Source organism: Python bivittatus, unplaced genomic scaffold (assembly GCF_059951505.1).
Source record: "Python bivittatus isolate LINGU-HERP-01145 unplaced genomic scaffold, Pbiv_v1 ctg000090_np1212, whole genome shotgun sequence".
Classification (NCBI taxonomy): Eukaryota; Metazoa; Chordata; class Lepidosauria; order Squamata; family Pythonidae; genus Python; species Python bivittatus.
This window is the reverse complement of record NW_028277046.1, coordinates 1,790,561-1,805,388: the sequence shown is the minus strand read 5'-3', so window position 1 is coordinate 1,805,388 and position 14,828 is coordinate 1,790,561. Positions and strand designations below refer to the sequence as shown.

At 39.8% G+C, this 14,828-nt stretch overlaps 1 protein-coding gene across 1 annotated transcript in view; it reads left to right on the top strand.

The window, feature by feature from the left end:
- The window catches only part of PLCH2 (phospholipase C eta 2), a 193,373-nt gene that overhangs the window by 11,123 nt on the left and 167,422 nt on the right, over positions 1-14,828 (top strand). The window contains exon 3 of the mRNA XM_088136706.1: positions 1,204-1,843. Within this exon, the coding sequence (XP_087992832.1) occupies positions 1,687-1,843 (157 nt within the window). The 5' untranslated portion in view covers positions 1,204-1,686. The remainder of the gene's footprint in view (positions 1-1,203; positions 1,844-14,828) is intronic.

The following is a 14,828-nucleotide window of genomic DNA, read 5'->3' as shown; positions in this document are numbered from 1 at the left end:
GCAGGAGTCTGAGAACTGATTTCATCCCCTTTGAGAGTATCACAATTTCCCCTCTGTAATAAACTGTTCTTGCTCATAGAGATTTCAGTAAAATGGGAAGAAGAGGAAACTATATTGATTGATCAATTGATAATGTGCCATCAGGTTGCTGTTGACTCTTAGCAATCACATAGAGTTTCTCCAGGAGGAAGGGTGTATCAAAAATCAGGCCTCACAAACAGTTTATTATAAATAAATGACATTAAATGTTCAAATTGGTTGCTATTTTCTTCTAAATACAGTACTTCCTGACTCATGACCTTTGAATGTTTTTAAGTACAGTAACATTTCCCCTGGGAAAAAAATTAATAAAATCATTAAAACATATTGTGATTGACTAATGGGGTCTGGCTTTTGGTGTGTCTATATGACAGGCCATGGATCTCAACAAATGCAGCACTGTTACCACAACATCATAATGTCCACAGCCTGAAATTCACTACCAAATTCCTCCCCCTTTTTTTTTTTGGCCATATTAAGGAAAATTTTAGGGCTTGATGAGTAATCAAGAACAGTAGTTGCTCAGATGATAATAGCATACATTATTTATGGTAAATTTGTAGGAGGTGGAGGGAAGGAGAATTTTTGTCATTTGAAAAATAGGGGAATATGTTGCATGAACATGTAATGATAGCCAAATTAACACCAAAATCATTTACTGTGGTTTTAATTTCATATTAACCCTATTTCAATTCCAGGGATTTTAGAATATCTTCTATTGAAGGAATTTGTGCCTATTCAACTCAGAAATTCATTTTAAAAGTGATTCCATTGAGTCATTAAAACAGTTATCCAGACTGAATTGATGACTAAGGTTAGACGTGCCTCTGAATCAATTCTGATAAACTTTCCCCCCAAACCAATTCAGAAATTTGAACTGGGCCACAGATATGAATCGAATAAATAATTCAAATTGGATTTTGCCTGATTTGTGCCTCCCTAATATGTGATTATATAACTTCATTAAATAAGTAGGCTGCAAAAAGTTAGGCAAAAAAAAGTTTCAGGTAAACATGGCAATCATTTTTTTTTTCCTATCAAGACAGCAAATCACATCTTTAATCTTAGTTGCTGTAGAAGCTGTGAAAATATATATGTTTCTGCTGAATGTCATAGGACAGAAGGAGAAAGTACATGCTAATCTTGTTTTGTTTTCCTCCTCAGTTGTATAACCAACTCACAAAGAAATAAACCTTGATGCCTCTAAACATCCAGTGAACACAAATGCAACACAATAACAGAACATTTCCTGCTTTGAAAGATGATAAGGATATGAACGTTTTCCACTGCTGTGTCTGGTACTTTTCCTGACTGACACACAGATTGCGACAAAGGCATTAACCAGTTGGATCTCTTGGAACCCTGAGCAGTCTTTCTACTAAAAGAAGAGAGAAGTTTCATCCAGATGTTGAGTAGGCACTGCAGAAAGGCAGCTAGTCAGTGGTAGAACATGTACTTTCTGCGCATGAACCCTGAAGTTTGAATCCCATATCTTGCATTAGTAAAGAAAGGATTTTCTCTTGATGACTTGGGCAGCTGTTATCAAACTGAAGGAAAAGTACTGGACAAATATGGGTCAAAGAGCTGACTTTGTCACTTTCTTTTGACCGTGATATAAGACTGGCAGAACTGAAGATCCTTCTATGAATGCGTCCATTTTCCAAGACTCAAGAGGCACAAAATCTTAAGCTCGGGTGTGTGACAACTTTGGACAACATGTTTGCTGATTTCGGACAACTGGACGGCTTCTTGTTCAGAAATATGCGTTGCCAATCCTTCCTTTCCGCAAACATCATTATGATAGGTAAATTGATTTAGTAATTATATTATGCACATGCTTTTTTATCTCTGGTGAGGAAAAAACAAAGAAGCATTTCTTGTGTAAACCAATTTGTTTCTTTTGCCTCTTGTATGGGGGTAGCCGTGATAATAGAAAACCCCCTTAGGCCTGGAAACATCTGTGGATTAATAGCCCAGGCTCTTGCATTCCATGGTGGGCTAGGGGATTGTGGGATGTAGGGTTGGATCCAAAAAATGGTGAGTGGAACAGAATGGCTTGCTCCTCCTATTTCACAATAGCCCATAATCTGCCATGGTTTCAATGCTTCCTCAAGAGATTCTGCAAGCTCAGAGCCAGGCCAAAGAATATTACTCTGTGCAGGATATAAAATTGCACAGAAGATATTTTCCATGCATACTCATGACTATTCATACTTATAATGTTGCATCCAGGTATATCTGTCTGGGACATTAAGCAGAACCTTCCCAGTGGTGCCACCTAGCACGGAGAAGGTCACCTCTACAGCTACTTCTTAGGGCCCCTCCTTTTTTATTTTTGAACAAGCTATTCTAACATCTGTTGTTTCTCCTAGTTTTTTCTCTAAAGTAGTTAACATTTTCCTGTTAGTTGTTTAATTATCTTGTGATGAATTCCATCTTGCTTTCGGTTTTTAAGTATGTGTGTGAGATATATAGATATAGGTTGCATCATCAACTACTTTTAAGGACCAAAAAAGAAAAAAAAAGCGGTTCTGTATATAAATCAGTGGGAGCAGCAACAAAACACTAATCATTGCAGTTAGCTCTGCCCTGTTCCAGGATACTCCATTCCATTCTCCACTTGCCTTTTTGTTGTTCTTCCTGCAGTCAGAATTCTGTTATCCTTGAGTAATGTCTGTTGTCAATGGATTGATTTATATGTATTGCTGCCTTAATTTTTTTTAAAAAGTAATCAATAATGTGTAAACCTCCATCTTTGTATTTTTAATATCCCTCCCTTTTGTTCTTCCCTCTCTTCAAAAGTTCAAGATGATTACCACTGGGTGACTTTACAGGCCGATCACTGTCTCTCAGGGTTGTCACAACTTAAGGGAAACTCAGCTCCTTGATAAAAGATGGGATGTAAATGCAGTAAATAAGAAATCTTCCCCTTACATGTGTATGATGCCATTTTGGTTACATATATATTAGCTTTCGTCCCTGGAACATGGGAAAGTGAAAGAATATCTTACCAGTATCCCTTTAATTTATACCGTATAATTTTGGATACTATATTATGACATTAGAAATCATTAAGGTCTATATTTTGACTGTGTTTCCTAGTTGCGTTCTCTCCTGCCTCTCTTCAGCAGCTCCTGAGCCACCTTTTGCTAGAGTAAAGAAGCCCCTGCAGGATTCTAGCAAAATAAATCTCTACATTGGACAGCTTTCTTGCTCCATAAATCCTATTGTGCTCCAAGAAAACCCTTAAGGCAATATTTTTCATAGTAGATAAAGCTGTCAGTGGGTACCCATCATAGTCTCTAAAAACCAGTAACTAGCAGGATGCTGTTGGACTCGTATATGGCTTGTAGGTAATTCCAGCTGGCATCTGGTTGGTCTTTGGATCTGGATTTATACATTAGATAGGCCTAACTCAGCAAGGTTATTGTGATTTTACCAACGTTCTTTATTATTCTTTCACAGCTGCCCACAGCTAATGGCTCATAGTTGCATCTCCCAATTTTTGCATCATTTTTATCTTCTGCAGATGTTCTTGATTTCTTGAGCCAAACTTCAAGCCCTTGTTTGGTTTTACAGTGCATCGCTTTATAATACAATCCTATATAGTCTATGACTAAATGTGGGGATTTTATAGATATTTTCTGGGTATTATCACATATTTTTAGCCACTGCCTGTGATATTTTTTTGTACCTGGGAGCTCAGGAAATAGAATTCTCATGTTTTGCCACCCTGTACCAAGGCTGTTCTTGGTTTCTGTTATGATGTAAAATGGAGACCCTGGGCAGGAAGTAACGTTTATTGGGCACGTTGGCTCATATATACTGAATCTCATTTTAAACTCTGATGGATAGTGAGGGATCCCTTAACCAGTGTTTTGAGATGGGCTGGATGAAATGACAAAGATGATGAACCAGACAGGGTGATTTTAATAAAAAGCTAGGATACAGCAAAATAAAGACCTTGGAGCAGACACTTTCTAAATTTAGAGCAGCGGTTCACAGACTTTTCCTTTATGTAACCCATTACATCATCCGTGAAAGGTTTTGAAGGAGTCAGAAAGGACAGGAAGACAGGGGTCAGAAATGTAGCATTTGTAGATTCCATGGCACATCTTAGATGCTGCTTAAGGCTGTGTGACCCAATTTAAAATATTGGGTAAGAACTTCAAATTCTCATGAGATTTCAAGTGATCTAGGGAGAGCTTCTTGATGAAGACCGTCCATCTTTGAGCTGTTCAGTCCACCATAATTCCCAAGAAATGTCTGTTCCAATGGTAAACACTATACGTAGTTCAGGGTAACAAAATCATCTGCAAGAAGACTCCCAAACTTGGAGAACATGAAGAACCCAACAAATACCTGTTTGTACAACATTCCCAAACATGTAGGAGTCAGGATGAGATTCTTTAAAAAAAAGCAAAAGAAAGTCTATACATGGATGTGGAGGTGCCAAGCAGTGGCTGGAACTTGCAACTGAGAGCAGAGTGAAGACATGGTATATTTTGGCCTCGCTTTGGAAACCAAGGAATTTATCGCAGGGGAAAATCCATGGAATTTGTCAACAGCAAATAAGCTACAGTATTTTTTTAAAAAATCTCACACTTCTTAATAGCTGAAAATCTCTAGATGGTAGTTCAAGGTTTTGTTTTGTTTTTGTTTCCTGACAGACTTGGCTGCTCTTGGAAAAGAATTCTGGCTGGCAAATAAAGCGAGCAATAATAAGTATATTTGTGCATTTGAGGGATTTATCAACTAATGTTCTTGTCTAGCGAGGCCGCCGATCACGATAGGCCGCCATGGCGTTGTGTTATGTCTGATTTTAGAGGCATACCTGCTTAGTTTTAGAGTTGGCCTCCCACTGTGACCTCAGAAGCTGGCTTATTCTGCTTAGACATATGCAGGCGCATAAAAATAAACGGGACATCGGCCACATGCAAAGAAATGAAAACTATTGTTACTGACCTTTCTTTACTGAGGTCCTGCGCACACAAAGGAGATGCAGTGAGACAAGCTGTGGAAGGCGGTTCCTAGGGTAGTTGAGCTGGTCTGGTGCTCCCTAAGATACACAGCCTGAAGCTGCAGACAAACCAGAACCTTTTTTCCCTCCGTCCTACCTGGTCCTTAGTTTAGGTTGAAGCGTCTTTTACCATTTTGAATCTTCTGAATCATTTTACCCTCCTCTTGGTTTGGTAGGGTGGTGTGCTATTTAATTAGCATTCGATTTCGTTTTTGAAATAGGGATTTGTACATTGAAAATAGGAATGTAAAAGAAATCTTCCGTGGGTTTCCAGCAGAACAGACCGATCAGATCTGGCAAAATTAATTTTGTTGTGGCACGGGCAACAATGTGAACTATATTAGAGCCCCTCTTTTTCAAGTCAAAAATCAGTGTAAAAATCAATTAGTGAGAGAAGCCTTCAAAAAATAACACGTCCTTACGAAAGTGGAGTACCATATGATACATCTATATTTTAAAAGTTGTGTTGGAAAATGAATACAACAAAGAATAACATCAGGGAAATGCACCTTAAAATAGAGGGTTTTCTCTGGGAATTTATATTAAGTTATTTATATTGGAGGAGGTTGTGTGTCTGTTAGGAAAAGCTGTGATGTGAAACTGATAAAAGTGTTTCTAACGTGTGCTGTAAAGTAAAATATTGAAGAAGAGAAATGGAGAGAATTAGTAACTGGGATGATAAACTGGAATGGATTTATATTGTTTCTGTTATCTGTACAGTAGCAACAAGCCACTTGGCTTATCCTTTTTCCTAAATAAAACTACAATACAGTATAACTTGTTAAATGGTAACAGTAATAGATTAATCTGCTTCTTGAGAATTTAGGATGGTACACTGTTATAATAGGAGAGCCTTTTAAGCAATATCTTCACAGATTCACAGACTTTTGCTCCTGGACATTTGACTTGATGGTGAGACAAGTTCTGGTTGAGAAATCACATACTGTATATTTGCAAAACCAGGGAAAGTTGAAAGGAACAGGATGTTTATGCAGTCATGAAAAGTAGCTTCCCTCTGGGCAATTATACCATGAGACCACTGGTGGAGGGAAGGTGCATTAGTGCATTGCCCCTTTCCTTGTTTTGAAGTCCCCCTCTCTGTTCTCTTAAAATCCGACAATACTTCATTGAAGTGAAGGTTACCATGGAAACTGACTGCGAAGGGATGCAGCTGAGCGTCCGCTGTATGAGAAATGAAGAAGTCCTGCAAACGCAGAGGTGGACAACAGGATTTTGCCTTTGGAACCCTTCCTTTTGACTTTCCGTGCACTAGTGAATTTGATGGCTCATCATGTCTCTCTAACCATGGTTAAAACATGTCCTAGTAACTGGGTTTTTATGTTCTGCCCATATGACGTTGCCTTTGTCTCATACCCGGCCCACAGCTGAGGCAGCTACACAGGGATGGACTATGCTTCTGTGTTTCTATTCTGAAGCCGAACAGGTGTTCTGGAGGAGGCATAGGCATGGATGTCACCCCTGGTGAGGTCTTCTTAAAGAAGCTGAATCTTTTCCTGGGCTCACAGTAGCTGTGTAATCCCAGAGAAATGCCCATTTGAGCTACGGAGATGTCAACAGGGCATGAGAGAGAACTTTGGAGAGGAAGTAGACATCCTGTTGGTGTCTCTGTAGCCCAAAGACACAGCTTCTTTAAGGAGGCACCAGCAGGTTTGGCAAGCCCAACCACACCTGCTCTGTAGCCCTTCTTTAGCCTCAGATCCAAAGGGCAGCTCATCTCTACAGTTTCCAATCATCTCTAGCTTTTCCTGTTCTAAAATAATGTTTTCCCTCTTCCTGTGATATGACCATAATTTAGCATGCTTCAACAATGTGATTAATGACAAGGTCAGGGGTGGGACCTGCTACAATCATATCCCATCTCCAGCTTTGGTCCAGGTGAGACTTGACACAGGCTTCTACTGAGGCATCTGCCCCATAATGCCTGATGGTGCTTTCCACCAAGTGGGCTCCTTAAATATATGGGTTTGGTGTTCTTTTGGAAGAATGCTAAACCTGTTTTTTAAACAAGGTTTAGCATTATTTTGAAAGACTGCTAAAAAGGTTTTTAAAAAAAAAAAAAAGAATTAGATTTTTTGATTGCTCACAGACTGGAGAACAGCACCTAAATGCAGCCATCTGGTTGTTCCTGTGCTCTCTTCTAACGTCTTTCAGTCATCACTGAGCGAAGGGTTATGAATTTCAGATCTGTCACAGGAGGAAAAAGACTGTTGATTAAGAAAACATGAGGCCACTTTGCATCTGCTGTTGCCATCTTCCAGTGCAATGGCTACCAAATTTGAGCTCCAAAAATCTACATGGCAAGAGGGTTTTTGTATTCCTTTGCTGCCATCTAAGTCTGGATTTTTGCAACCCATATGTGGTGGCTCCAACCCTTGCAACTGTTCAGTGCCACTTTTGTAACAGTGGGTGTATTTTCTATTGATGTACCCTCCATTTTTATTGCATCTCGTTAGAAGTAATTTTCTCCTGTCCTCCACGATCTCTCCCTTCTCTGTTCTTGCCAGGCAGTTCTATTTTCTCTGCTTTTCTGCTTCCATCTGTTCCCAGGCCGCCCCCATCTATCTACCTGGAGGTTAAACAGAACTTTCTTTGAAGAATCTGAGAAACTGTGAGCAGGTGGGCCTATGCAGTTTCCTCTCTATGGCCCCAAGGTAAAGAATGCAGAGTGCAGAAACCTTGTGCAGGTCATAAGTTTAGCTTAGTAATGGATTTTATCCCTCAGTTAAGACTTGCAGTCTTAAGCTAGAAAGGCAACATCTCTATAGCACATATTTTATATCACTTTATAGTGGCTCTCCTCCATAAAATTAATGGGAGTAGTAGTCTGGTAAGAACTTCCTATCTCAATTCCCAGATAGCCCAGGGGAAAAGGAATGACTAAGCCAGTGAGAAGTCTGAGGTTAGGGTTACCATCATTGCGCTGTAAATCTAAATTTGATTTACAGGACCAGTTGTGCTGTTAGGTAGAGCAAGAGCAGAGAAGGACGATAGATGTGGATGGTGAAGTTTTTTGTGCCATGCAGCCTATCCTCCATCATTTAAGAAAACCTTTTGTCCTCATATGCAGTGGAAAGGGTTGGCCAGCATTGAATCAAGAGCCTTTCTATCCTCCTCCCTTCATTTTTTCCCTCATTGTCATGTCTGGAATATAACCAGACATGCTAGCTAATGCTTTGCCCGGGCATCTCCACCATTCCTCCACTCATGGCGACCATCCAGGTCCACAGTAGCAAGACAACCCTGTTTTAAAAATGGTCTCACCTAGGAAAGATGCACTGCAACCTTATTTGGGCCCTTCCTTTCCAGCATGGCTCTGAGATGGCAAGTGCAGATTTTCTTTCTTTTTTAAAAAAAGTAGACTCTGTTATTAAGTATGCTAATGCTTCCATTTGGAAGGAAGATTAGAGGAAAGGAGAGCTTGGATTACGGTCAGAGAAGCGATAGGAACTTCAGAGCAATCAAGAAGGAAGGGATGTGCCAATAGATGAAAGTAGCTTGGTCAATTCCTAGACTGATGTTTCATAAACAAGTTAAATTAGGTAACTTGAGATTAAACAGAGACATTCATTTCAGATGTGTCATCTACCTTGTGGTTGTCCTTTGCTGAGTTTTGGAATAATAGCATTGTCTCCTACGTCGTCTTTTAAAAATTCCAATCTAAATGGTTGATAGCTTGCTTATGAGTAGTATTCTCCTACTACTCATTTGACTTGTTGCAAAATTGTACATAAAATATAAAGATTATTGGAAGCAGCCTGTAGGACATAAGTGCTTTGACTCTCTGGCCCAGTAGCGTTTACTGTGGAAGTAGACAACCTTTTTGGGCAAGTGAGGGCATTGGGAGTCTGGCAGGCACACTCACAAAATGATTGCCATGGAGGGGTTACAAACGGACTGCACAAAACCAGCATTTCACCAACATTTAAGTTTTGTTCAGAAGCCTCAATAGGTTCTGTTGCATGGAAGAACAGCTCTGAGACCAGAGTTAGCTAGTCAGAGTTAGATGATGTTATTATCTGTCATTTCTAGGCATTTCGTTTTTAAATGTGCTTTTACAATGGCAGCTTTTGTAATGTTGCAAAGCTTATCCTTGTCTCCAATTGAATTTCTTCTCACTGTTGTAAATTGAGTTGGGAGGGATTTGAAAGAGATAATATGACCATAGACATTTCAGGTGGCATATATTATATATATATATATATATATATATTTTTCACACACCTCAATCCTCTTTCCCTCCTCCAACCTATTTGGATAGTCAATGTGTGCTTAAGAAAAGCAATTGTACTCATTTCTGCATCTATTTTATATCTGGAGAGAGAAACACATTGCAAAAACAATGGCTTTTTTGGATATAGGAGTGTTTCTCAGTACTTTGCTTAGAGAGAGTGAAATATCTATGTAAGAGGCCCCACTGAAGCAGAGGGACTCAATCAAGTTCTTTGTTGCAGTTCTCTCGGCATTTCACAGAAGGTGGACAAGTAACCAACAAGCAGTTTCCTTCACCATGATCCATATGTCACATGGCTGTGTCCTTTGGGGCACCCACAACAATTTGGCTTCTTCCCAAGCATTATTTTCTCTTTCACAAGGAGTGGGTGAGAGCTCTGAACTTCTCCTTTGTGTTCACAAGATTCCTTTGCATACAAAACATGAGGTTCACCCCCTATGAATGGTTGGTAGAAGGTTCTTTCTGCATCCCTGGAAGGATTTTACCAAGCTACTGGAAACTCTGAAGGAGACAAAACCTTATTCTCTAGATAGGAAATTTCAGCTAGGCTCAGACATCACCTCATGCCATTGTTCAATGCTAGCCTGCTGAATAAACCACAACTGACTGAGCTCTAATCACAAGTTAAGCCAAGTATAGGCCATACCCTCAGACATCGTATTCTCTATCTCATTTTACTTTTTAAAAGGATCTTTTAATTAAGCAAATTTAAATAGGAAGCAAAATACCAGCTTTGAGATTGTACTTACTTACTACCAGTTCCCACTGGTAAAGTAGTGAGCATCCTGGGCTAATTTACCTTCTGCTTTGGTGCCCACCACGGCAGCCATTTTGTGATAAACCAAATAAATCATATTTTTCTGTAGGCTGAAGTTTATCAGAGCAATGCTAGACAACATTTGGCAACTCAGCATCCCATTTGTGGCCCATGAGTGGGTGGACTGAAATTTTTGTATTATTTTTTTTTTTTTAATTGAGGGGTCCAAAATGGATGCTATAAGCCTTGCAGATATTTAAGACATCCATACCCACTCCCTCTTACAGTTATTTCTTATATTTGCATACCTCTAAATCTGTCAAGGACTCTTAAGAGTTATCACAATTGATAATTAAAAAATCCAATTACCCTCAAAAAATGGACCACTTAATCATATTCATTTTTATGTAAATGCAAGATTCTCTGGTCTTTTTACTTATGCTGATCAGGTCACTTTTTTGTTCAAGTTATTTATTATTATTTGTGTGTGTTTTTGTGTTCTTAAAATCTCACTTTAAACTATCTTGACTCTTTTTTAGAAAGGTAGGCTCTAAAACTTGATATAAATTAATATAAATCTTGTGAGTAAAGCAATAAATTGTCAGCCTGTGTGAGTTGCCCATCAAATGGGATGGCATTGCTGACCTAAAGTTAACCTGTCTTATCCAAAGCAGTTTCCAACCTTGGTTTAATAATCAAATAACTCTTTCTGGAAATGGAGATGTGGCTTAGACTGCCTGGCCATGTATCCTAGGTAACAAGCTGTTATCATTTAGAACTGTTGAATTGACTTTTGGAAAAAAGAAGCTGGTCTAAGAATGTAGAGAACAAGCTGTTGATTTTTGTCAAGGCTTTGGCAGAAAATCTACCCCTCCATTCTGAAAAACAATCTGGCGGAGTGACAAATAAGTTATACAAACTCTCCATCAGTTGTGCTGACTCTTTGTGAGGTGCAGTGGACTATGATGGATGAGTTGAAACTTGGGAGATAGAAGATTCCAACAGTGAAGGTTTTCTTCACCAGCAGTTTGCTAGAAGGTTGGGAGATGGAGCCTTTCTGTGGTGAAGGTCCACACTTAGCAAGATTGGAAGTTCAGATCCCCTTCCTGGTTGCATCTCTTGAAGCAATTCTGAAAGGCAGGAGAAAGAGTAGACGTGTTTCAGAGCAGCAGTCAAGTACCTATGGTCAGAAGTCCTCAGATTCTCATGACTGGTTGAGAAATACTGTCCGCCCCCCAAAACAGGAGAGAAGTTAGAGTTGAATGTTTTACAACTGATCTTTTTCTGGACCACCATAGAGGGCTGCCAGGTCCAATTCTCATGAATTCCTGGTTCTCATGAAATCTTTAGGTGTTGTTCAAAGTTGCAAAGGACAGGCTTGTCTTTCATATGTAGCTTGAGATGTGCCCCTAAGGGACTGTTCCCACTCTTGCTTCTTTAATGCATCAGAGATGTGCTTTGTGAAAAACTGTAGAGGGCACTAGTGTTCTGGAATTGCCGAATGCCAGGGCTATTTCATTGGAGGAGCCTCTGTCCCACTTCTGCATCTGAGTCTGTATATAAATATAAACTTTGAATGGGATTATGTTGTTTTGAAACCACGGAGCAGTAGATGACAACGCTGACATGTAGCCTTCTCTAACACATGACTTAGAACAGACTTGGCACTAGACTGATATGTATGTCAGTTCTTGAAGCCAATTTGTATGTTCAGGAGAGTCAAGTAGTAAGGCATTTCCTTACCTAGGTCAATCAAGGATATCAAAAGGCATTGCCCCGCTGTCATTGCGGTCATTCCCAGACCTTCAAAGGCAGCTTGAAGAGTGTTTTCACCCCTGTTGGCCTCGAAACAAGGAACAAGCAATGTCATTTAATCACTGCCCTGCTCCAAGCCGGCATACATCATGTCAGATAAAAGGAAAAGGGAATAAATGGATTGTATTCTACATCCGAACTTTATCCTGTGTACATTTGCAAAAAAATCAGAGAGTTCTTACAAAACGAATCTGCAAAGCCATCAAGCTCTCTTTCCCCTTGAAAGATCTGTTAGTGGGACCAAAATCTGGAACGTATGGTACTTTTTTTCCCCATAAACGGGAGAAAGAACTATCCACAAGCTTCACTAAACTCACAGCACTGCAAAGAAAACACCAGCTTTGTCCTGGGTTCAAGCAAAGCACAATGGGCAGGTCTGGAGTTGGTCCCAAACTGCCAGAGAACCCTCCTTGGATGGTCGTGCCCAGAATATGGTGCAGAATGTACCAGTGGACCTCAGTGGAAAAAAATCTCCCTGGCTGTGAAAAAATAGCAAAATAAAAATAATGCAATGGCTCTCTGGGGAAGAAGCAGCCTTAATAGGGCTGTGCAAAACCAAACAAAAAAAAAAAAATCAAAATCTAGCCTATGCATACATGTTGACTATTTGCACCACTTTTCTCAGGCCTTGCATAAGTGCAATTTTCACAGCTCAATATAATGAATTCCATTTCTGTTATCTGTGAGGAGAGCAAGGAACTATCCAAGGCTCTGGAAATATTCAGTCCCCACCCTTCATGGAACTAAGATTTTGGTGGTAATTTCTTGTGCCTTTTTGATCATACTGTATGGACGAAGAGTTTCTTTTCCTTTCTAAACAGAATGAGGTTCTTCAGAACCCACCTCCAGTATTGCAATCTGGGTATTTTTCCATATCCTGCAGCATGCACCATGTTCCTGAGACTTTTACATGCAAACCAGCTGCTAATTTATGTATATACACAATTCTTTCTTAAAGGAGATCTCCCATCACCTATTTAACCCTCCCAATGACCCTGTGAAGGTTTTACTGGGAGATCTGTCAGGTCCAAGAGCAACCCAATGAGGTCCAAGGCCAAGTTGGATTATGAGCCCAGTTCAGAATGCCAGTTCAGAATGCCAGACCCCAACATGCCAACACTTCTGCCACAGTGACTGCATCTTATGTCTTAAAATGCTATAATTAAATTGGTATAGAGGGTGGATTCGCTAACGAGAGACAATTAGCTGTTTATGTGCTGCAGAAAGAATGCCTCTTTTATTAACATTTCTTTTCCAAAGACACTTTCCTGACTACAAATTTCCAGATAGAATTCCTACCTGAGAAGCACTTTGGGTTAGCATTTCTAATGCCACACTGTAGAGGGGGGGAAAAGTATTGACATAAATTCTCTTCCCCTCCCACTTGTTCCCTTCATTTCTCTCTAGAATCTGCCTTTGCCTTTTCCCCCAGGTTTGGAAGGGCAGGGCTACATGGAGGAATTGTAAATAACTTTAATTAACAGTATTTAGAATCCCAGGAGTATTTTATGGCTCTTTTGCCATAAAAATAATCAGCAGCAACATAGCTGAGCGGTGGTTGGGGAGGGGGGGAGAGAGAAGGGGATCTGTATGCTCTGTTCTTAGCCTCAGCTTTGAAATCTTGCTGCGTTACGGAAACATTTGGGACTATGAACTGCAACAGAGGTGTACCATGGTAACCAGAAATTCTTGGAAGGGTCTGGAACATGAATGTGTAACATTCCAGTGCTAAATTTATGAAAAAAAAACGGGGGGGGGTTGCATAATTTTTCTGCAAAGAATCCAAGTTGGATTTGCTAAAGCATTGAAAACAAAGAGAAATAAAAAGTATTGCAAAACGTTTGGGTATAGGTAGTGCCTTGTTAAACCTTAAGAAAATCCCAACTTCTTAAGCAAAGGATTTAAGGCTGCCCCCAAAGGAAGCCCATATTCAATACTGTAGATGGCACTTTTTGAGTTCAGGCTACTACAGAGGAGATGATTATAAAGATTGAAATAAAAAGTTAAACCCAGGAAGTTCCCTGCTGAGTTTGTTTGCTCTGAATGAGAGGAAGCAAGTTTCAAAATATGATTTCCCATTTTCCATCAGAAGTGCTTGTAGTTCATTTTCCCCTTTCAACATCCTGGTGCTTAATCCTGTTGTTGTTGTTGTTTTCCCTTTGGCCTGTATGGTATATGGATAATAATTGTGTCCATGTTTATTTAAATAACTTATATCTAAGTTTTCTTTGTCAAAACAGTCCCAAAGTGGTTGACAGCATCTGATCAATAAATCATCTTAAGGGCCAGATGGAGCACATTTAAAGCAGTAGGGATAATCAATCACATAAAAATTGGCACTGGATTTAAGTATTTGTCTTCTCCTTTGACAGTCTCCAGGAAGGAGTTAAAAGAATTTCAAGGAGGATCTAAAATTTGATAATTTGGGGGAAGAAAAGCTTGTGGCGCTCCTTACTGCTGATAAAGGACGAGGCAAGAAGTTTCCTTTAGCAGAAAGAACACCACCACGAAAAATCAGCAACCTAGTCAGTGATCCGGGATTCCACAAGCATTACCTAAAATGCAAATGCAGCCATTCTGTTTCTACCCACAACAGTTCTCAGGGTAGCATGATGTAGGAAGGAGTTATTTGGCTCTTTTTAAAGAAGGGAGAGTGAATTTTAAAGGAGAAAGCCTTAATAAGGCAACCCCAGCTTCATTGGTATCTTAAAAATGACCTATCATATGGCTTAGAAGAAGAATAAATTATGAAGTCGGGTAGCTTTCTTCCAAGAGCCAGCTGAGTGTAATGGTTAAAGGTACCAGCCTAGAAACCAGGAAATGGTGGCTATTGGTCCTGCCCCTAGGCCTGAAGCCAGCTGGGTGACTTTTGGCCAGTCCCTCTCTATCAGCCCTAGGAAGAAGGCAATGGCAAACCAATTCTGAGAAATGCTGCCAAGAAAACT